A 24,576-nucleotide genomic window follows, 5' to 3' on the forward strand; every position below is an offset into this window, starting at 1 on the left:
TCTCCAGACAGCCTTTTGTTCTCTCATAAATCCACTCGTTGGCTTTTTCATAGAGTACTGCCATAACCAAACACACTTTAAATGCTCCTAGTATATAATCCAATACTTTCTTCTTTTCCTGGCAACCTTTAAATGAAGCCTACTCAGACTACCATCTCTGTAATGTTTCTCATTTTTGAAATCCCTTAACCCTTGACTTTTTAAACAGTAATTTTATTTATTTATTTTTGGCTGTGCTGGGTCTGTATTGCTGCACAAAGGCTTTCTCTAGTTGTGGTGAGTGGGGGCTACTCTCTACTTGCAGTGTGTGGGCTTCTCGTTGCGGTGGCTTTTCTTGTTGCAGAGCATGGGCTCTAGTGTGTGCAGACTTCAGTAGGTGCAGCACGTGGGCTCAGTAGCTGCAGCTCCTGAGTGCTAGAGCACAGACTCAACAGTTGTTGCACATGGGCTTAGTTGCTCCACAGGATGTGGTATCTTTCCTGATTGGGGATCAAATTCTTGTCTCCAGCACTGGCAGGTGGATTCTTTACCACTGAGCCAGCACGGAAACCCCTTTCTATGAATTTTTATCTCAGGAGTCTACTGGGAATCACATGGAAGTGTAATAAACATTTATTGAGTAAATGAGAAAACAGTGATAGAGACTGACCAAAAAAAAAAAAAAAAAAAAAAAAAAGGTTTATTCAACAAGCCTTCAGAGATGTTAAAAATTGTCTTTCTTCCGCGGAGATCTGAGTCTGTGGAACAGGGACTCCAGCAAAGCAGTTTTCATCGACATGGTTTTTAAGCATTTCCAGTATCTGTGATAGTGGAAAGGATAGAAAATTCAGATGGACATGGGTTTCTGGAGCAGTGAAAATTCCTTCCCTGAGATCTGGGTGGCATATTGCCAGAGGAAATCCAGTTAGTATAGTGGAAATGAGATTCATTACTTAAAATGATTCAACTTGCAGTTCTATGAACCGTCTGAGATTTGACTATCAGGGGCCCCTTTTCAATAAAGGTATTTTTTTAAACAATAAGTTGCACCTTGAGCAGTGTGATATCCATGAAAAATATTTAGCCAGAATTTTATGGAGGAGATTTGAGGAGAGACAAAGTGGTTCTCACTCCATCTGGAAGGAGGTTTGCTTACCTTTGCTGCACGGAGCACTGTACTCAGCAACTGCAAACTCATCTGAATAAAAACAAAAACAGTCAAGCAAAGTGAGAGGGAAAGCAAACATCGATGGGATATAGGTTAGTGAGAGAATCTTTATTGTGGGAAGAATTGTATCAGAAACACCAGCATCATTCATTTGATGTGTTCTTACTGCCTTGTGTCTTCAAATACTTTATGTTATGCTTTCCTTTACCCTAAACTCTTGAAGGGCAGCAGTTTAGATATCATACTTATTTAAATTTCATATCGTCCTATAGTTGATTTTAACTGAAGAAAAGAGAACTAGATATCCTACAGGTGCTTTGTATTAGGAATAGTACATTTATACAATAGGGAATTTCTACAATGTTTGTGTAACAGACAAAGACAGGAGAATCAGACTTGGTGGAGACAAAATGAACTGATGAGAGCAGTTAGTTTAATGAACTGGCCCAACACATCTTTCAAATATAAATCTCTGTGATCAAGAATTTAATTTCTGTGTGAACGTTGCTCTCACTCACCCGTCTCATAATAGTCATAGACTTTCACTATGGCCGGTTTCAGATCCCTTACTGGGATGTCTTGCAGAACTGTGAAGGTCAAGGTCAGGGTCTCATCTGTCACCTATAAGGCAAAAAGGAATTAAATGACCCTCCAGGGAGCTTCCGTCTCTCTTCTTTGAGTGAGTTTAAGTATTCAACTCTTAAAAAAAAAAAAAAAGGATTCACCTCTTTTGGGGAAAAACTTCCTGTCAACTAACAGGGTCTTTAAATTGGGTTAAAAGCTCTCAAAGTAGATGAAAACTTCCCCAAACTGTTTCTTAAATAGCTAAAACTATTCATACACTCCCATTAATATGAGTTCATGGCTCTGTTTATAGGGGTGAACGCTGTATGCTTTTTATTGTTTGAATACCTATGTTTATTTTTAAGTATCAGAATTCAATATTTTCAGTTCTCTATCATGCAGAAATACTTGTTAACTCAAAATGCGTGTATATATATATACATGGCTGAGTCCTTTTGCTTTTCACCTGAAACTGACACAACATTATTAATTGGCTCATGTATGCGTGCTAAATTGCTTCAGTTGTGTCTGACTCTTTGCGACCCTATGGACTACAGCCCACCAGGCTTCTCTGTCCATGGGATTTTCCAGGCAAGAATTCTGGAGTGGGTTGCCATGCTCTCCTCCAGGGGATCTTCCTGAACCAGAGATTGAACTCTTGTCTGTTATGTCTTCTGCATTGGCAGGTAGGTTTTTTACCACTGAGCCACCTGGGAAGCCCAACTGGCTATACCCCTGTATAAAATAAAAAGTTTTTAAAAAAAGGAATATAAAAGGCAGATTGCTGCAGACTTAAGTTTCATAAAATTGTAAGCTATAATATCCATCAATATGGGAACAAATAAACTATGTAACAACACACAACTATAAAATCAGATTGGTTTATTGGTGGACTGATCTTATATTTTATGGTCTAAGTCCTTCCTGAGATTGGTATTACCCTTTTGTCTTACTGATGTGATGTTGAAATGTGTGTGTGCTGAGTCATGTCCAACCCTTAGCCACGCCAAGGACTATAGCCCACCAGGCTCCTCTGTCCATGGGATTTCTCAGGCAAGAATACTGGAGTCGGCTGCCATTTACTTCTCCAGGGGATCTTCCTGACCCGGGGATCAAACCCTTGTCTCTTAAGTCTCCTGCATTGGCAGGTGGATTCTTTACCACTGGTGTCACCTGGGATGTTGATATAATAATTGACTAACCCCAATGGTTGCTTCCTTCTATTATGCAGTATTTGCAAAATAACTTGTGCACATAAGTCAGCACTTTTTGTGGAGAATTTCTTGCTTTTGGGGGGTCCTAGAAATATTCATATCCCAATATTATATATAAGTCATTTCTTCCCATAGTCCCAGATGAAATATAAATAGAGGAGAGGAGAATATTTATTGGAACTAATGTTAGAATTCTCAAATTTTTAGTATGGAGATGATGTCTCCAAAAATGTCTTATCTGTATATTTTGCAACTAGATTGGCAGGGCACTCACCTTATCCAGATAAATCAAAACATGATTGTTGCTAACTTCTGTTCGGCTCACATTAGATCTTTCTAGCTGAAGAAAATTAAGACATTGTAAATGTTAATAAACAGATGAAAATCCTGGGGAACCAGAGAAAAGAATGTTTATTACCAAACTAAGCCTGAGGGTGAAATTTCTTGAATGCTTTTTATAAGCAAAGACAATAATGTGGCAAAATTAAAAAAGAAAGGTAATTGGGATGCAGAGTTTAATATTAGTATGATACAGGACCTATGTATAAAGTTGATTTATTTGAGGAACAGGGAACAAAAAAGCTTAGAAATTACCCATATCTCAAGGTTCAATTCACATTCCATTCCTTTATGGAGGCTTTTTTTTTCTTTACTTTTTCTTATTCTCAGTTTTCTCTGTACTTCTGCAATAGTTCTACTTTGTTAATCTTTTTCATATTTTTTCACTGGTTCATGTGCTTATGCTTTATTTTCTGAAGATTCTAAGCTCTGTTAAAGTAGGAGCCTGCCAACACTTTTTTTCCTAGTAGATGTGGCTCCTAGCATAGTGCTGTTCATGACAGGAGACAGACTGCTGCTGTGTCACTAAAGCAGTGGACAGGAAGGATGCTGGAGCTGGCATCCAGCATCCAGGTCTGCCCAGGAAGCTCAGAAGACTAAATTAATATGATCCTTAATAGCTGCCACCCCAGTATGATCCATGGTGGAAGAACAGTCTCAAAATTATCTGAGTTGACCACTGAAGTTAGTAGTGAAAGACTGGTTAATGATAACAATGCTTCATAAAACTAGAAGAAAAGGAGAAAGTTTTACAGACCATTTGTTTTTCATGGGTGGCAGTTCTGGGTTATTAGTACTTAAAATTAATATTTCAAATTAATATCTTAATGGAAATGTGACCAAAAAATCCATCACAAAATTTTGAGACCCATTAAAGCAAAGTTTAATGGGAAAACAAACAAACAACTCCCCATACAAACATGCTAAATTATATTTCTGCATTTGGTGAAAATAATGTCTTTGGTAGGAGTTGATTTAATAGTATTTTATATTAATGTCTTAGTCTAGAGATATATAAAACATTAAATAAAATAGAGTCTCCTGGGCTTATTGTAAACCTACCATTTTCACTGTTGGTTTCAAGGGAATGAAGCCAGATACCATCTTCACATCAACAATTGCCATATTGGAGGCTGGACGGCTTCCAATATAACTAAAAATCCAGGGAAGAAAGGAGTTAGGATTTTCTGTGTCATTAAATATTCTTTTTCTATGTCCATTAAGCACATAAGAGTCCTGAAAGGTACCAGAAATCTTCCTAAATTTCTTATCAAGGAGCTCAAAAAACTGGCTGTGCATTAGAATCTTCAGGGGAGACTGTTGAAGCCACAGAGACCAGGCCTTATTCCAGACCAGATGAATCAGAATTGCATGGGTGTGACCTCTGAGCATCTGCCTTTTAAGAAAGCTCTATAAGTGCTGCATAGTTGGGCAGTTCAGTTCAGTCGCTCAGTCGTGTCTGACTCTATGCGACCCCATGGACTACACCATGCCAGGCCTTCCTGTCCATCACCAACTCCCGTCCAACACCATACTCAAACTCATGTCCATCGAGTTGGTGATGCCATCCAACCATCTCATCCTCTGCCGTCCCCTTCTCCTCCCACCTTCAGTCTTTCCCAGCATCAGGGTCTTTTCATATAAGTCAGTTCTTCACATCAGGTGGCCAAAGTATTGGAGTTTCAGCTTCAGCAACAGTCCTTCCAATGACTATTCAGTACTGATTTCCTTTAGGATGGACTGTTGGATCTCCTGGCAGTCCAAGGGACTCTCAAGAGTCTTTTCCAACACCACAGTTCAAAAGCATAGATGGGCATGAGATTGCTAATCTATCCAGTTATTTGTTACATGTACTTTGTCTTTTTTCCTGAATAATATCCCCAACCAGGTTATAATATTCTTGTTGTTCAGTCACTAAGTCGGGTCTGACTCTTTGTGATCCCATAGACTACAGGATGCCAGGCTCCCTTGTCCTTCACTATCTGCCAGAGTTTGCTCTTAATATTCTTGTGGACAGATACAAATAGCCCAATAGTTATTCGAAAATGGCTGCATATGTATGTATTTCCCCCAGATTGATTATTTTATATATAATCTGAGATTTAATTATCACCAGTAGGAATTCTAACTAGAAAGTCACTACTCCCTTCTATTCATACTTTGCAAGAGGTCTCCACCTTTGTCCTGGATAAAGCAAGAATAATATCGGATTTCATGACAATAGAATGAAATCAGGATGAATCATTATATTAGAATAAAATCAGGAATTCAGGTTAGAGGCAAGGGGTAACATTCTTTATGTAATTATTATTGAGGGGGTTAATAAGCTGCAAATAAGGAGATTAGACACCAAGAGATCCTGAAGTGGGGGATATACAATGTAAACTTCATCACTGAGAAATTCTGTGTCAACATGGGAACAGGTTGCTTTTTCAATAAATTCAGAACAGACATTCACCGTCACGCTGCTCTGCTTAATGTGGAGTTCTAGTGAGAAGATTGGCTGTTATACCCAGAACTACACGATGCAGTTAGAGGTCTTACCTGACACTCAGTGAGATCTGGAAGCTGGTGTGGGCTTTGGGTCCATCACAAGTTTGGGGCAGAGTATGCACCTCCAAAGCAAATGGGAACTCGTCTTTTTTCGGGAGAATATTGTATTTCAAAGATGTCTGTGGAACAGAGAAAAATCTGTGATTTTTCCTTCTCCAGGACTCCTCCCAAATACCTCAACTCTTTCTCTCATTTGCATCATCGTTCGCTGAGTTAGGACTTATCAGTGACCATGGTGACTCTGGATCTTCTGTGCCCAGAAGCTCACCTGGAGGTAAACACATCCTTCTCCTGTGACTGACATGCTGTACTCTCCAGGCACTTCTGGCAGTGAAACCTGCTGTAGTAACAGGCGGTTGCTGTTTTCCACTTGGAATTTTGTGGAAAATGTCCCTGAAGACTGGATGGTCACCTGTGCAACCTTCGTAGCGCTGGTGAAAGTGGCTGCTCCGTATCTGGACAAGGCGTGGAGAGCTACCACTGTGTCCTGGAAGAGACAGGTGAGAGGACCCACTTAGGCATGACAGCCCTTGAAAGACCCAAAAGTCCATATTAGTGAATAGTGAAAGTCACTCAGTCATGTCTGACTCTTTGTGACCCCATAGACTGTAGCCTGCCAGGCTCCTCTGTCCATGGAATTCTCCAGGCAAGAATACTGGAGTGGTTAGCCTTTCCCTTCTCCAGGGTATCTTCCTAACCTAGGGATTGAACCCAGGTCTCCCGCATTGCAGGCAGATTCTTTACTGTCTGAGCCACCAGGGAAGCCCAAGAACACTGGAATGGGTAGCCTATCCCTTCTCCTGGAGAACTTCCCAACCCAGGGATAGAACCAGGGTCTCCTGCATTGCAGGAGGATTCTTTACCAGCTGCATTACCAGGGAAACCCAAAATCCATGTTAGTTGCCACAAAAGGAGCTTTGGTTTCCTATTTCCTGTTCCCCTCACTACTTCAGTAGTAGAATCCTCATTTTAAGATTGATTATAATCCTTAGATAGATGACAGAACCATATCCTTTGTGTATCTGCCTTGGACTGTATGGTTCTGTCATGTATCTATCCTTATTTCTCACCATCCTTGAATACTAATAACATTTTTCCTCATTTCAAATTGTTCTTATCTTCATTTTTTTTTTCTTATACATGTTTGTATCTTGTTCAAACATTTTGCTACCTGAAGGTGAAGTGAAAGATTCTGGCTAAGCACGGACCTGGGTGGAGGAGAAGCCCCCCTGGCAATTCTGCTGCTTTGAGATCCACTTCACGATTCTCGTGGCAGGGTCGAGGTCCTCTGGGGTCGGGGCCGGCTGGGCCGTGACCTGAGCAAGGAGCACGTAGGCCGTCATCTCCACCTCCACAGACGGAGCCCTGGGTTGGTAAATGTCCTCCGTGAGCGCCCTGGGTTTCTGAGGTCGTGTCCAGTGCATGGTATTATCTGGATGTGAGAAAAAGATTTTTTCATGTGGTATGTAAATGACCACATACTCATATTCAAGTTCAAGTAAAAGTACAGGAGCCAGACCTGCAGTGAGGGTTGCCTTCCAATGATAGTCTGTTAAACCTTATCTGGATGCTTTTCCTTATAGGACAAGCTGAACTTAACTTCTCATAGAAGAAGGCTAAGGCGGTCATGTTGCTGGAGTCCAAAGCCTACAGCCGTCCAAGTTGTGAAATGGTTGCTGCAGTTGTGTTGGTGGAAGAAATAGCCAAGCAAGTTCTCTGATTGGTTGTAGTAATTTCCTGTATCTGATGTTATTCTAACCTTGTATAGGGTTTGTTCCCAGAGAAGGCAATGGCAACCCACTCCAATACTCTTGCCTGGAAAATCCCATGGACGGAGGAGTCTGGTAGGCTGCAGTCCATGGGGTCGCTAAGAGTCGGACACGACTGAGTGACTTTACTTTCACTTTTCACTTTCATGCATTGGAGAAGGAAATGGCAACCCACTCCAGTGTTCTTGCCTGGAGAATCCCAGGGACAGAGGAGCCTGGTGGGCTGCCGTCTATGGGGTCACACAGAGTTGGACACGACTGAAGTGACTTAGTAGCAGCAGGGTTTGTTCAATTTTCTATAAAGCCTGTCTTTGGAGATTTCTTATGAGGATCACAAATCACATGAGATAATGGAGTTTTCACTGATTAGATTAAAAGAGTAGAGTAATTGTCAAAATACCAAAGGCTGACAGGGTGTGAAATAACAGGTACTGATTTATACTGCTGTGGGAAGTAAACAGTTCTTTGGAGAGTAATTTGGCAGTAATCCAGCAAAGGGGAAAAGGTACTGAGCTCACGAATCCATCGGTTATGCTTTCCAAGTTCAAGTTAGACAAACTCAGGTACTACCCCCTCAAGGAGAATATGAGTATTCATTGCATCATGGTTTGCAACAGAAGTAAATAAACAAGAAAAGATCCATGAGAAGAGACACTCTATATAAGTTACAACCTTTCAGTATATTGTAATGTACTATGCTAGTCAATCTAATAACACGGACCACACCTTGTCTAACTCAATGAAACTAAGCCATGCCCTGTGGGGCCACCCAAGATGGGTGGGTCATGGTGGAGAGGTCTGACAGAATGTGGTCCACTGGAGAAGGAAATGGCAAACCACTTCAGTATTCTTGCCTTGAGAACCCCATGAACAGTATGAAAAGGCAAAATGATAGGATACTGAAAGAGGAACTCCCCAGGTTGGTAGGTGCCCAATATGCTACTGGAGATCAGTGGAGGAATAACTCCAGAAAGAATGAAGGGATGGAGCCAAAGCAAAAACAATACCCAGTTGTGGATGTGACTGGTGATAGAAGCAAGGTCCGATGCTGTAAAGAGCAATATTGCATAGGAACCTGGAATGTCAGGTCCATGAATCAAGGCAAATTGGAAGTGGTCAAACAGCAGATGGCAAGAGTGAATGTCGACATTCTAGGAATCAGTGAACTAAAATGGACTGGAATGGGTGAATTTAACTCAGATGACCATTATATCTACTACTGCAGGCAGGAATCCCTCAGAAGAAATAGAGTAGCCATCATGGTCAACAAAAGAGTCCAAAATGCAGTACTTGGATGCAATCTCAAAAACGATATTATGATCTCTGTTCGTTTCCAAGGCAAACCATTCAATACCACAGTAATCCAAGTCTATGCCCCAACGAGTAATGCTGAAGAAGCTGAAGTTGAATGGTTTTATGAAGACCTACAAGACCTTTTGAAACTAACACCCAAAAAAGACATCCTTTTCATTATAGGGGACTGGAATGCAAAAGTAGGAAGTCAAGAAACACCTGGAGTAACAGAAAAATTTGGCCTTGGAATACGGAATGGAGCAGGGCAAAGGCTAATAGAGTTTTGCCAAGAAAATGCACTGGTCATAACAAACACCCTCTTCCAACAACACAAGAGAAGACTCTACACATGGACATCACCAGATGGTCAACACCAAAATCAGATTGATTATATTCTTTGCAGCCAAAGATGGAGAAGCTCTATACAGTCAACAAAAACAAGACCAGGAGCTGACTGTGGCTCAGATCATGAACTCCTTATTGCGAACTTCAGACTTAAATTGAAGAAAGTAGGGAAAACCACTAGACCATTCAGGTATGACCTAAATCAAATCCCTTATGATTATACAGTGGAAGTGAGAAATAGATTTAAGGGCCTAGATCTGATAGATAGAGTGCCTGACGAACTATGGATGGAGGTTCATGAAATTGTACAGGAGAAAGGGATCAAGACCATCCCCATGGAAAAGAAATGCAAAAAAGCAAAATGGCTGTCTGGGGAGGCCTTGCAAATAGCTGTGAAAAGAAGAGAAGCAAAAAGCAAAGGAGAAAAGGAAAGATATAAGCATCTGAATGCAGAGTTCTGAAGAATAGCAAGGAGAGATAAGAAAGCCTTCCTCAGTGATCAATGCAAAGAAATAGAGGAAAACAACAGAATGGGAAAGACTAGAGATCTCTTCAAGAAAATTAGAGATACCAAGGGAACATTTCATGCAAAGATGGGCTCGATAAAGGACAGAAATGGTATGGACCTCACAGAAGCAGAAGATATTAAGAAGAGATGGCAAGAATACACAGAAGAACTGTACAAAAAGATCTTCACGACCCAGATAATCACGATGGTGTGATCACTGACCTAGAGCCAGACATCCTGGAATGTGAAGTCAAGTGCGCCTTAGAAAGCATCACTATGAACAAAGCTAGTGGAGGTGATGGAATTCCAGTTGAGCTATTTCAAATCCTGAAAGATGATGCTGTGAAAGTGCTTCACTCAATATGCCAGCAAATTTGGAAAACTCATCAGTGGCCACAGGACTGGACAAGGTCAGTTTTCATTCCAATCCCAAAGAAAGGCAATGCCAAAGAATGCTCAAGCTACCACACAATTGCACTCATTTCACATGCTAGTAAAGTAATGGTCAAAATTCTCCAAGCCAGGCTTCAGCAATATGTGAACTGTGTACTTCCAGATGTTCAAGCTGGTTTTAGAAAAGGCAGAGGAACCAGAGATCAAATTGCCAACATCCACTGGATCCTTGAAAAAGCAAGAGAGTTCCAGAAAAACATCCATTTCTGCTTTATTGACTATGCCAAAGCCTTTGACTGTGTGGATCACAATAAACTGTGGAAAATTCTGAAAGCGATGGGAATACCCAGATTACCTGACCTGCATCTTGAGAAACCTATATGCAGTTAGAACCAGACATGGAACAACACACTGGTTCCAAATAGGAAAATGAGTACATCAAGGCTGTATATTGTCACCCTGCTTATTATTTAACTTCTATGCAGAGTACATCATGAGAAATGCTGGGCTGTAAGAAGCACAAGCTGGAATCAAGATTGCCGGGAGAAATATCAATAACCTCAGATATGCAAGTTGTGGCTTTCCTTGTGGCCTAGACGGTAAAGCGTCTGCCTACAATGCTGGAGACCTGGGTTCGATCCCTGGATTGGGAAGTTCCCCTGAAGAAGGAAATGGCAGCCCTCTCCAGTATTCTTGCCTGGAAAATCCCATGGATGGAGGAGCCCTGTACGCTACAGTTTCAAAGAGTCGGACATGACTGAGTGACTTCACTTCACTTCAGATATGCAGACTACACCATCCTTATGGCACAAAGTGATGAGGAACTAAAAAGCCTCTCGATGAAAGTGAAAGAGAAGAGTGAAAAAGTTGGCTTAAAGCTCAACATTCAGAAAACTAAGATCACGGCATCTGGTCCCATCACTTCATGGGAAATGGGGAAACAGTGGAAACAGTGTCAGACTTTATTTTTTGGGCTCCAAAATCACTGCAGATGGTGACTGCAGCCACGAAATTAAAAGATGCTTACTCCTTGGAAGGAAAGTTATGACCAACCTAGATAGCATATTGAAAAGCAGAGACATTATTTTGCCAACAAAGGTCCATCTAGTCAAGGCTATGGTTTTTCCAGTGGTCATGTATGGATGTGAGAGTTGGACTGTGCAGAAGGCTGGCCACCGAAGAATTGATGTTTTTGAAGTGTGGTGTTGGAGAAGACTCTTGAGAGTCTCTTGGACTGCAAGGAGATCCAACCAGTCCATTCTAAAGGAGATCAGTCCTGGGTGTTCATTGGAAAGACTGATGCTAAAGCTGAAATTCCAATACTTTGGCCACCTGATGCGAAGAGTTGACTCATTGGAAAAGACTCTGATGCTGGGAGGGATTGGGGGCAGGAGGAGAAGGGGACGACAGAGGATGAGATGGCTGGATGGCATCACCGACTTAATGGACATGAGTTTGTGAACTCCAGGAGTTGGTGATGAACAGGGAGGCCTGGCCTGCTGCAGTTCATGGGATTGCAAAGAGTCAGACACGACCGAACGACTGAACTGAACTGAATGTATTATGCAGCAGTGACAATTAACACACCCGTACAAGGGACTCCTTTCAGCCTAACATTGAACTTAAAATACAAAAGGTAAGCAGACAGACAAAGATCAAGTAGAAATACTTAGAAGGATGATAGTTCTTATCTAAAAATGAAAAATGTAAACATTCTGAATATTATTTAGGATTACACATGCAATAAAAAGATAAATCCATGGAGATTGTAATAACAAATTCTAGATCAACTACCTTTTAGAGTAGGAGTGGCACCCTGAGGGTTTTTCCAGCATTGGTAATATTCTGTTTCTTAAGCTGAAAGGGAGGTATTAAAGGTATATGCTAATTGGTCTTTATGCATTTTTGTATATCTGAAATATTTCTCAGTGCATTATAAGAGTAAACAACTAATAGCATTGTCAAGGGAGAAAAGCAGGATATGTTTTATTGGATATCTTATTACTTGCATTTTATTTTTACTTCTTCTACCTCTCATATAGACCATTATATACACAGAAATATTGTGTGGATAATGAATAGGCTTGTCCAACATCATCAGTTTTGTGAAATGAGCATAAAATACTAGAATTTATTCATGGGATTACTTCCTTCAGTCTTATGTTTAAAATGATATGATACACTGGGTGAGGGTGGGGCATATATTGAGAACTGATATCTTAATTAATAGCTAATACTTGTATAGCACTTGCTCTGGGCCATATACTTTTTTAGCACTAGTCTTCAGAGGCCAAGCTTCTTACTATTACAGTCTACTGCCTTTTAATCTTTGGATGTGTAACCTGAGTAAGAAACTTCGAGTCTATAATGATATAGAGGGACTTCCTTGGTGGCCCAGTGGGTAAGACTGAGCCTTCCAATGCAAGTGGTGTGGGTTCGATCCCTGGTCAGGGAACTAGGATCCCACATACTGCATAGTGTGGCCGAAAATGAAAAAATAAACAAAATGTAAATATAATGATATAGTTAAAGAAGAGAGGGAAAGGGATCCTGAGAGGTAGTCATGGGAGAACTTTGGTGTAGAATTCTTGATCCCGAGAATGTTGAGATGGGAGAAAGTTCTTGGGTGTGCTCTCACCTTCCTTCACGGCTTCCTCATGCAGTGACCTCAGTACCTCTGTCCTCCTTTCCTGGTTACCCGCCAGGGCAAAGGCATAGGCCAACAGTGCCTTGGTGTAGACGTGGCTGCCGTGGGATCCTTCCTTGGCTGACTTCCAAGCTGAGTCCAGGCAGAACAGGGCATTGCGGACGACAGGGTGCTGGCGAGGGAGAACAGGAAGGGGGTGAGCTGTGTGAATAGGGAGGTTGGGGCCCCCAGGTAAAAACGGACCACAGCACAGAGGTCAAGTTGTTCAGAAGCATTTATCCCTCTAGCCTCATTCTTAGGGAGGGAGAGAATAGTATTTTTTAATCTGTTAGTCTACATTCATAGTGTAAGAATATAATCCATATCTTTAGAATTTTAGATTCTATGTGTGTGTGATGCTGGTGGTGAGGTTGCTAGGGAAGAAATAGACAAGGGCCATCACTGGGAAAGTGTAAATTATCTTAGTGGTTTGATCAAATTCTCTAATGATCTGGGAAGCATTGGCATTGCGTAGTGGGAAAGCTGAGTAAGGTGACATTTCAGACAACATGTCAGCAGTTTCATGGCATCCAGAGCAATGCTTTAGCCAGGACACGTACTGTGACAGGGAGAGGCATCTCTAGAAGGGCGATGGTGATGTAGGCAGAGAGGGTCACTTCATCATCCACCCCACCCTGTAAACATGAGACAGAGAGAGATTTGAGTAAGAAGGACATTTATAGTGATCCAGCTTACCTTAGGAAACAAGAAAAATCTCAAATAAACAATTTAATCTTATGCCTGAAGCAACTAGAACAAGAAGAACAAACAAAACCCAAAGTGTGTAGAAGGAAAGAAACCATAAAGATCAGAGCAGAAATAAATGAAATAGAAACTAAAAATTAAAAAAAAGGTCCGTGAAACTAAAAGCTGATTCTTTGAAAAGACAGACAAAATTGATAAACCTTTCACTTGACTCGTCATGAAAAAAAAAAAGGGAGCGGGCCTAAATCAATAAAATCAGATGGGAAAAAAGGAGAAGTTACAACCGACACTACAGACATACAGAGGAGTACAAGAGAGCACTATCAGCAACTGTATGTCAATAAAATGGACAATCAGAAGAAGTGGACAAATTCCTAGAAGGTGCCATCTCCCAAGAAATTGAACCAGGAAGGAATAGAAAGCTTGAACAGACCAATTACCAGTACTGAAGTTGACTCAGTACTGGTCAAGTTCTGAGTCAAGTTTAAAACTCCCGATTTAAAAACTCCCAATAACTAATAATTGAGTTTTTAAAATAATTCAAAAACTCCCAATAACTTCTGAGAATGCTCTTCATCAGCTCCTTGTATTCTGTTGTCAAGGGATTTGTCCTAATCCATATTCATCACTGTGGGGCAAAGTATCACATTCACCCTAAGTTCCATCCCCTCTTTCTGGTGCTGCTATCCAGGTTTTATTTTCATCTGATACCTTCCTTAAGGAATCCTTAGGTTATCTCTTCCTCTCCTTATCCTTGTGGACAGTATAATGGACAAACGAAAACTAGCTCTGGGAACACTTCACCTTGAGGGCATTGTTAAGCAGAGACCCAGAACTCCTGAAACAGCCATTGCTCTTCTGCTTTTGGGCCAGCCAGGTGAGAGCTTCAGTAATATGTGCTTCATCAATGAAAATATAGCCTCGAGCCTGGGCAAAACTCTTCAGTACAAAGGCCGTGAGCCTGTGGGGGAGAGGAAGTGATGATCACATCTATGTTGGTACAGTGGTTTCATAACCACTTCACAGCAGCAGCCTGCACAGGACACATCTCATACACTGATGTGAGTCATCTAACAGACATACTTGTGTACTCAGAGCTTCCATTGCCTTTACTTGATGAGTCTGCTGGATTTAGTACAGTTGACTCTTGAACAACATGGTTTGAACTGCATGAGTCCACTTACTCAATGGTTTTTTTTTTTTTTTTTTTTTTTAAACAAAAATGTACTACAGTACTACATGATCCCCAGTTGGTTGAATCTGTGGATGGACAACTGAGTTACAGAGGGCCAACTGTAGAGTGACAGTGTAGAATTTTCTACTGCTGAAGGTCAGCACCCATAACCTGCATGTTTTTCAAGGGTCAGCTGTACTCCTAATGTTACTTTTTTTTTTTCTGTTTGATTAACGCTTTAAATCTTTAGTGATTTTCCTTTGTAGATGGTAGCATTTTCTCATATACAGCTCTTACATGTGGTACCTTTTGACACTGTTTTGCCTGAGGTATCTCTTTTTTGTTTTTTTTTTGATGTGGGCCATTTTAAAGGTCTTTATTGAGTTTGTTACAATATTGCTTCTGTTTTATAAGGCTTGTGGGATCTTAGCTGCCCAACCAGAGATCGAACCTGCACTGCCTGTGTTAGAAGGCAGTCTTCACCTCTGGATCACTGGGGATGTTCCTACCTTAGGGATTTTAAAGTAATGTTTGATATCACTGGGACCATCTCATTTCTTTCCTCACTATTAGTTTGCTAGTGATCAAAATGAATCTGATCTAAAAAACATAATCTGAAGTTAACACAGTTTATTTGGAAGTTATGTGATATGGTCACTGGCTATCTCATTTAAAAAGTCATGGTTATGGAGGCTGTTTTTAAAAAATAGCTATTTCAGAAAGAATACCTTGGTGTATTATGAACAGGATGAATTCTGGGGACAAATCTAACACATGTGTATTCAAATCTTAGCTTTTTTGCTTGTTGCCTTGCTAGTCTTGTATATTTATCCAGTATAACTATAGGCTTAATGATAATATCTGATAGGGTTACTGGGAATATAATTTTGATTATATATGTAAGAGCTGACACAAAAATAGAAGCTTGAAAAAGCTTTCTTTTCCTTACCAAGTATTGCCCTCACTGTTGCCATGATGCTCCCCAAAGGTGCTGTAAGAGCCATCGAAGTGCTTGTAGAGTAGCTGTCTCTGGTAACCTGGAGTGGAAGGTTCATAAGCAACATGACAGATTGTACATTGCATGGCCAGACAAATCATCAAAATGCCCTGGCATCTTGTGCTATTCCCTAAATTTTGCTGCAATATGTTGGATGGTTCTGAGTCCTAAACATTTTATTGGAGGTTGGACACCAGATAGGTCCCATGAAATTGACTGTCTTATTATCAATAATAGTCTTATTATTGTAAATATCCTAGGATGATACATTTACATATCATAGAATGGATAAGTAACTCAAGCCTACTGGAGAATCCAGTCTGTTATTAAAATAACACTGCAAAGTTTTCATGCACTTTTTCAGTCACTCACCAGTGTTGAGGTAGAGGATAGCCTTGGACTTGAGCTCTGCAGTCAGCTGCTGTGTCTCATTTAGATAATCCAGAACATAGATGTTAGGGGCAAAGAGGGCCATATTCTGTTCTCCACAACCATAGGGCATTTGGAGGAGATTTTGGGTGTTTCTCATGGCAGAGCCTAATATGTCTCCTAGGAGATGGGAGAGATGGGAAGTCATAAAATTTATAGATTATGATGTATCAGAATCATTAGGAAGAAATGAATAATTAGCTAAGGTAAAGAAAGGAGGATTTTTAAGAAGTGTGGGTCTTTTAAGAACAGAAGTATGATTAAAAGCAATAAATAAGTCCAAAGGAGAAGAGAACAAAGAAGTTAAAATTATAGCTGTTATTTTGAGAAAATATTTATGGAAAAAATAGTAGATATTGTCTAATACCATTCACTAGTCCCCTATAGTCCCCTAGGGCTGGAGACTCACCTAAAACTGAGAAGGAGGCTCGGGCAGATTCTTCCACCACATTTGCTGGCAGCTTCAGAGATAATGATTCAGACACCTTGGCACCTAGAGAAACAAATCAGCCATGATGAAAATGACTTCTACTGTATATCTTCCTAAAGATCTCCAAGACCCAGAAGCCAGAACTGTGCCTTGAACCTAAACTTCTTCTGAAAAGTTGTCCCTCTTTTAATATTCCAGTTTTTTAGTATCTTCAACCTATATGAATGGGATTCTGAGATTTCTAGAATCAGCCTCCTTGTATGTGGAATTGTAGCCAAAAGAAGGCTACACATTGACAAGAGCCTGATACATCGTGATTCTGTGTAATTTCCCACAAGGGAAGCCCAAAATCTAGTTTTTTGGGGCTTCTGTGATAGCTCAATTGGTAAAGAATCCTCCTGCAATGCATGAGACCCTGGTTGGATTCCTGGGTCGGGAAGATCCTCTGGAGAAGGGATAGGCTACCCACTCCAGTGTTTTTGGGCTTCCCTTGTGGCTCAGCTGGTTAAGAATCTGCCTGCAATGCAGGAGGCCTGGGTTCAATCCCTGGGTTGGGAAGATCCCCTGGAGAAGGGAAAGGCTACCCACTCCAATATTCTGGTCTGGAGAATTCCACAGACTGTGTAGTCCATAGGGGTGCAAAGAGTCGAACACAACTCAGTGAGTTTCATTAAGACCAAACCATGGTCAGAATATCTTGTTGGTGGTTTCAGCTGTCACTCAAAAGTTCCTGAATTCTACCTTAATGCTCAGTCTTTACTTCCATCAAATTTCACCAGATATGAAGACAGTATTTTTATGGAAACCCTAGACATGGGGCAGGGGGTGAAGATGAACAGTATTTGACTCACTGAAAAGAAATTAATAGTTGCTGATAAGCATACATTTGCCAGCCTTTTAATTGGTGAATGACATGAAGAAGAAAAGAAAAAATTGTAGTATTTATCATCATACTGAATCCCATCTTTATAGATTAATAATGAAACTTTGTCAAAGGGCACGAAGTATCAGTTATACAAGATGAGCAAATTCAAGAGGTCTATTGTAAAGCGTAGTGCCTAGAGTTAATAATACTGTATTGTACACCTGCTGCTGCTGCTGCTAAGTCACTTCAGTCATGTCCAACTCTGTGCGACCCCAAAGATGGAAGCCCACCAGGCTCCCCCATCCCTGAGGTTCTCCAGGCAAGAATACTGGACAACTCTGTGCGACCCCAAAGATGGAAGCCCACCAGGCTCCCCCATCCCTGAGGTTCTCCAGGCAAGAATACTGGAGTGGGTTGCCATTTCCCCCTCCAATGCATGAAAGTGAAATCTAAACATTTGCTAATAGGATATATCTTATATTACAAAAACATAATAATAAGAGAGTGAGAGGAAACTGTTGAAAGTGATGGATAAGTTTATGGTATAGATTGTGGTGACAGTTTCACAAGTGTATACTTCCTCCAAACTCATTAAGTAGGATACATCAATTATGTATGTACTATCAGTTATATTAATTACATAGTCATGTAGTTAAATTTAATCCTGTAGTTAAATATGTAATTGTGTGCTAAATATACAGTTATATTAATTATATATTACTTGTATATTAATTCTCTTACATTCAAAAAACTTTTTGTAAGAAAACATGACATAAGCAAAGCAAAAAGACAAATTACCAAATGAAAGGAAATATTTACAAATTACTCAATAGATATGTATACAACTGAATCCAAAAAAACCCAAACTACTCCAACATGTTGAAAATGGTCAAGGATATGAAAGCAATTCATAAGTGTGTAAAAATAAAGTCATCCTAATTTTCAGCTAGAGAAATGTAAATTAAAGCAACAATGCTTTTTTTTTTAAATCCACTTTTTGGTCAAAATTTAAAAACTTTGATGGTAACAAATGCTGGTGATCATGCAGGAAAATATAAACTAGTGGAAATAGAAGCATATTTAGGTAATAGACTTTGTTTAGTTCTATTAAGACTAAGAATATACATTACTGGCTCTTAATTAGGAATTTCACATTTTGGTATCTACCTTAAGCATCCATCTATCTAGTCCAGCAAATAGTTGGAAAAACCAACTTGGGAAATGCTATAAAACCAAGCAGAACTGTGATAGTTTGAAATTAAAAGGAATTATCTAAATCTATAATTTAACATGGAGAGATTTCTAAGCTAAAAGTCCTTGAGTGAAAAAGAAAGCAAGTTATATGATTAAACTTATCCATTCACGTAAATCACACATACAGAAACAAATTTATCAATGTGTTATTTAAAAATGCACATTGATAATCATTAAAGTATTGAAAAAGATTTCAAAGTGATGACAATAGCCTTTAATATGAGGTTTTGTTCTTTTTAAGGAGAAAGTATTTTTTGCATTATGTGAGTAATTAAAATTAATTTTAATAAAACTCTGATGATTAGCCCTAGACACATGAGAGAGAAATCAAAATGAAAAACTCAGAAATAGAGGAAAATCTATGATGGATTTGGTAGTAAGCAGTAAGTTCACTTAAATGTTGAAACAAGGCTAAATAATAAGGCAATTATGTTTTTTAGAATACATTTCATATATTAATATGTTAAGTCTTGACATGACAAAAAATAAAGGGAAGTGAGTATGAAGAGAAAGGCAAGAAATGATGTTGATTAGACATTAATTTGAGATAAGAACACATTGCATTGATAAATTTCTTATATACTAAGTTTCTATAAATGTTTTTATTTAGACTAGGGAATTCTCCACAAGGATAAAGCTATATCTTTTACTGTAAGCTTCTTTAGTTCCTCCTTGGAATGACTGATAGGATGTTAGAATCGACAGCAAAAAAATATTGACAGGACAAATGGTACAGGCTATGGAAACCTTTTCTCAGGAAGTACCGTATCCTCATTCTGTAATGTGGTTAGCTATGCAAAACTCGGTGTTGCAGTGGCTTGAATTCAGCAATTCAGCTACTTGTATTGTATATTATAATTGTATTATATATATGCCTCCCATGTTGTATTAGTAAATATCCAAGAAAATATCCCCTTTGGCAATATTCGTTTTGAATCTACCCACTTTCTATTAAAACCTATAACCACATCATACACTAGTCAGAAGGTCATTTTGATAGTTGCACAGGTGCTTAAGAAATAAAGACTCAGAATTCATGGGATAAGGATAGTCCCCTGATCAAATTACTTGGCCTCTTTAAGAAGCAGTTTCCTCACTTACCAAATGGGTTGATGGTTCTTCGGGTCTTACCTCATAGGGACAGTGTAGGAAGGGCATATATAAAATACTTTGAACTTCAAATATTATACTCTAGTCAATGTCATTTTAATTATGATGGCTGAGTCTTACCTGATGGACAAAGCAGGGAGTTGAATATTACTTCCTTCTCTAGTCCTTCAGGCTTTAGGTGGAAAGAAAAAAGTTAGAAATGAGAGACTTTCAGGACATAGGGGAACTAAAGGTTTCTTCATGAAGAAAAGTATTGGAACTGATTTTCAAATGTATTATATAAACAAATTGTTTAAGTGTAAGCAAAAGCCTCTTGATGAAAGTGAAAGAGGAGAGTGAAAAAGTTGGCTTAAAGCTCAACATTCAGAAAACTAAGATCATGGCATCTGGTCCCATCACTTCATGGCAAATAGATGGGGAAACAGTGGAAACAGTATCAGACTTTATTTTTGGGGGCTCCAGAGTCACTGCAGATGGTGATTCAGTTCAGTTCAGTTCAGTCGCTCAGTCGTGTCCGACTCTTTGCGACCCCATGAATTGCAACACGCCAGGCCTCCCTGTCTATCACCAACTCCCGGAGTTCACCCAAACTCATGTCCATTGAGTCGGTGATGCCATCCAGCCATCTCATCCTCTGTCGTCCCCTTCTCCTCCTGCCCCCAATCCCTCCCAGCATCAGAGTCTTTTCCAATGAGTCAACTCTTCGCATGAGGTGGCCAAAGTACTGGAGTTTCAGCTTTAGCATCATTCCTTCCAAAGAACACCCAGGGCTGATCTCCTTCAGAATGGACTGGTTGGATCTCCTTGCAGTCCAAGGGACTCTCAAGAGTCTTCTCCAACACTACTGTTCAAATGCATCACTTCTTCAGCGTTCAGCTGATTGCAGCCATGAAATTAAAAGATGCTTACTCCTTGGAAGGAAAGTTATGACCAACCTAGATAGCATATTCAAAAGCAGAGACATTACTTTACCAACAAAGGTCCGTCTAGTCAAGGCTATGGTTTTTCCAGTGATCATGTATGGATGTGAAAGTTGGACTGTGAAGAAAGCTGAGCACTGAAGAATTGATGCTTTTGAACTGTGGTATTGGAGAAGACTCTTAAGAGTCCCTTGGACTGCAAGGAGATCCAACTAGTCCATTCTAAAGGAGATCAGCCCTGGGATTTCTTTGGAAGGAATGATGCTAAAGCTGAAACTCCAGTACTTTGGCCACCTCATGCGAAGAGTTGACTCATTGGAAAAGACTCTGATGCTGGGAGGGATTGGGGGCAGGAGGAGAAGGGGACGACAGAGGATGAGATGGCTGGATGGCATCACCGACTCAATGGACATGAGTTTGGGTGAACTCCGGGAGTTGGTGATAGACAGGGAGGCCTGGTGTGCTGCAATACATGGGGTCCCAAAGAGTTGGACACGACTGAGTGACTGAACTGAACTGAACTGAAGCAATATATGAAGGAGACAAATTGATAGATGGGAAAGGGAGGGGAATTATAAAGTTAAATCAAGAGAGGTAAAGATGAGAGAGAGAGACAAAGAGAGAATCATATTGTGAAATATCACATGATCATATATTATTTAGTCCTTTTTACCCAAAATCAGGAACTCCAACTGGATTCACCACTGTTTTTCTTGACTCATTGTGACCCATCCAAAAAAAAAAAAAAAAGCAGGCTTACTTACTTCAACCAATAGGGGCTTGATGATTGTGTCTTTCCTTCCATGCTCAGGGACCACAGGCACTTCACTCCCACACAGCTCTTGAGACTCCACTGCCTCTGCACTCACTGTGAAATTCACATTCCCTAGAAAATGGGAACCAGTAGAGATGAGCGCCATCTCTGTCTTCTTCAGTGACTCCAAACCCCAAGGTTTATACATGTTTAATGCTATGTGACTTTTTATTTTGGTTTATAAAAATATAGGAACAGGAATGTAAGTAGCATAGACTAGAGGCTAATGATACTGAGACTCCAAGGAAGAGATGGAGGTGAGGGAAAGGGGGTATCCTTCTAGACATCCTAGAATGAAAGAGAGAAAAACATTCCACCATCTGGTGGAGAGGGGGCACATTCTTTGCTTGGATATAAGGATCCCATATATACATACAATCTTTAGGTACAGAATTGTCTATAAGAGGCTGTCTCTCACCTAAGGACTTTGGAGTTACCGCCCAGGACACAGTCTGCCGGCCATTTTCACAGATGCAGTAAGTCTCTTGTTCCTTTTCTGGAACAGCTAGGAATGCAGGAGAGGCTTCTAGATGCACACTGACCTGAAACCATGGGTGAGACAAAGAGACAAATGAACCAGAGGAAAAGGGAACCAAAGAGGGAATGGCTTAAAATAAAGCACATTGGGGGATTAAGTAGATTTCAGGTTGCCTAACACTGAAGATAATATAAATGAAGACTGTGCATCTTATGGGTGGATCTGACACCTAAATCTTAGTATTTAGGAGTAATCTGCTCTTTCACGTGGTAGGAGCAGAGTTGAAGAAAAGTCATGATAGTAGGTTTGTTGCCTGTGGAAGCTCTACTCCTTTGGCTTAGGATTTTTTTTAAAAATTTATTTTTAATTGGAGGATAATTGTTTTACAGTGTTGTGTTAGTTTCTGTCGTACAACAATGTGAATGAGCCTTAAGTGTATACATATCCCCTTCCTCCTGAACCTCCTTCCCACTCTCTTGGCTTAGGATCTCAACCACACCTTCAGGTCTCCCAGCAGAGTATATAAGATTTATAAACAGTTATGGTGAGATTTAAAAATTAAGTTTAATATAATTAATCATATATGAAAAGTTAAATATTAATACATAGGAATGCATAGGTTGAAATCTTCGAGAACAGAAGATGTGAAGATTATGATAAGGTCAGACCTTGTCTTACATTGTCATTTGGTATTTGGAGATATCAAAAACTGCGGTCATATAATACCTGAATATTTCTGACAGTATTCTCTCCTGGTGAGCCCATCTTATAAATAGGAAGTTTGTCAATATTCCCAGGAATGCAGTTTTTAATTTATTGGATGGTTATCCTGTGTTCAGTTTAAGAAAGAGAGGTCATTACCCGGATGCATTTGGGAAGGTAGTTTAACACTGTGGCCTTGAGTGTGAAGGCCTCTCCACGGATCACAGAGTAGGGCATTGTAAGCTCCACAAAGAAGGGCTGGAAGACTCGGAGGGAGGCGGTCGGAGAGAGACCAAGTCCAGTGTCTCTGGACAGGCAGAGGGCCCCTGCCTTCCACTCAGTGATGGTATCAGGGACTGTTACTTCTACTTCATGCACACCTGAAGAGCTGGGGATGATGGCCATGTGAAAAACAAAAAGCAGGCAGTTAAAATACAGGCCTTGTTGTTGTGTTTAGTTGCTAAGTTGTGTTCAACTCTTTGAGACTCTATGGACTATAGCCCACCAGGCTCCTCTGTCCATGGGATTCTCCAGGCAAAAACACTGGCGTGGGTTGCCATTCCCTTCCTCAGGGGATCTTCCTGACTCAGGGATTGAACCTGTGTCTCCTACACTGGCAGGCAGATTCTTTACACTGAGCCACCAGGGAAGCCCCAATACAGGCATACCTCGTTTTATTGTACTTTACTTTACTGTGCTTTACAGTTCTGTGTTTTTAAACAAATTGTGGCTATCCTGTGTCAAACAAGTCTATTGGTGTCATTTTTCTACCAGCATTTGCTCACTTCAGGTCTCTGAAGTAATTCTCTCAATATTTCAAACTTTTACATTATTATTATATTTGTTATGGTGATCTGTGGTCATTAATTTTTGGTGTTACTATTTTACTTGTTTTGGGGTACCATAAACTGTACCCATATAAGACAGCAAACTTAATAGATAAATGCTGTGTGTGTCTGACTGCTCCACTGACCAGCCATTCCCCCAACTCTCTCCCTCTTTTCAGGCTTCCCTATTCCCTGAGACATAACAATACTGAAATTAGGCCAATTAATAATCCTAGGATGGTCTGTAACTGTTCAATGAAAGGAAGAGTTGCACACCTCTCACTTTAATAAACCAAAAGCTAGAAATAGGGTTTCCCTGGTTTTCCAGTGGTTAAGAATTTACCTGCCAATGCAGGGGACCATGAGTTTGATCCTGGTCTGGGAAGATCCCACATACCCCAGGGCAACTAAGCCAGTGCGCAACTACTTAAGCCTATGTTCTAGAGCCCATGTTCCACAACAAGAGTAGCCATTGCAATAAGAAGCCCACACATCACAACAAAGAGTAGCCTCCACTTGCTGCAACTAGAGAAAACCTGCATGCAGCAACAAAGACCAAGTACAGCCGAAAATAAATAAATGCAATTTTTAAAAAACCTAGAAATGATTAAGCTTTGTGGGGAATTTGAGTTGGAAGCTAGGCCTCTTGCACCAGTTAGCCAAGTTATGAATGCTTGGGAAAGTTCTTAAAGGAAATTAAAAGTACTACTTGGGTAAACACTTAGATGATAAGATAGAAAATCAGCCTTACTGCTTGACATAGAGAAAATTTGAGTGATTTAGAGAGAAGACCAAACCAGCCACAACATTTCCTGAAACCAAAGCCTGATCCAGAGCAAGGCTCCAACTCTCTTTGGTTCAACTCTCTTTGGTTCAACTCTCTTCAATTCTTTGTGGGGTGAGAGAGGTAAGGGAGCTGCAGAAGAATTTGAAGCTGGCAGAGAATGGTTCATGAGGCTTAAGGAAAGAAGTTAACTCTATAACATAAAAGCTCAAGGTGATGTAGCAAGTGCTGATATAGAAGCTGCTGCAAGTTGTCCAGAAGATAATTACTGAAGGT

At 40.2% G+C, this 24,576-nt stretch overlaps 1 protein-coding gene across 2 annotated transcripts in view; it reads right to left on the reverse strand.

Annotated features, from left to right (window-relative positions):
• Positions 1–596: 596 nt before the first annotated feature.
• Positions 597–24,576, reverse strand: part of LOC102402539 (alpha-2-macroglobulin) — a 72,319-nt gene continuing 48,339 nt past the window's right edge. For both annotated transcript variants that reach the window (XM_006069786.4, XM_025283184.3), the window contains exons 19-36: positions 22,849–23,077; positions 21,928–22,051; positions 21,460–21,581; positions 19,896–19,947; positions 16,526–16,609; positions 16,060–16,236; positions 15,640–15,727; positions 14,321–14,477; positions 13,372–13,446; positions 12,764–12,944; positions 7,026–7,249; positions 6,086–6,304; positions 5,809–5,936; positions 4,327–4,417; positions 3,200–3,265; positions 1,666–1,768; positions 1,136–1,177; positions 597–800 (exon numbers count right to left, since the gene is read on the reverse strand). In XM_006069786.4, the coding sequence (XP_006069848.3) occupies positions 784–800; positions 1,136–1,177; positions 1,666–1,768; positions 3,200–3,265; positions 4,327–4,417; positions 5,809–5,936; positions 6,086–6,304; positions 7,026–7,249; positions 12,764–12,944; positions 13,372–13,446; positions 14,321–14,477; positions 15,640–15,727; positions 16,060–16,236; positions 16,526–16,609; positions 19,896–19,947; positions 21,460–21,581; positions 21,928–22,051; positions 22,849–23,077 (2,179 nt within the window). In that variant the 3' untranslated portion in view covers positions 597–783. The remainder of the gene's footprint in view (positions 801–1,135; positions 1,178–1,665; positions 1,769–3,199; positions 3,266–4,326; positions 4,418–5,808; positions 5,937–6,085; positions 6,305–7,025; positions 7,250–12,763; positions 12,945–13,371; positions 13,447–14,320; positions 14,478–15,639; positions 15,728–16,059; positions 16,237–16,525; positions 16,610–19,895; positions 19,948–21,459; positions 21,582–21,927; positions 22,052–22,848; positions 23,078–24,576) is intronic.

The sequence above is a fragment of the Bubalus bubalis genome, chromosome 4, assembly GCF_019923935.1.
Source record: "Bubalus bubalis isolate 160015118507 breed Murrah chromosome 4, NDDB_SH_1, whole genome shotgun sequence".
NCBI lineage: Eukaryota > Metazoa > Chordata > Mammalia > Artiodactyla > Bovidae > Bubalus > Bubalus bubalis.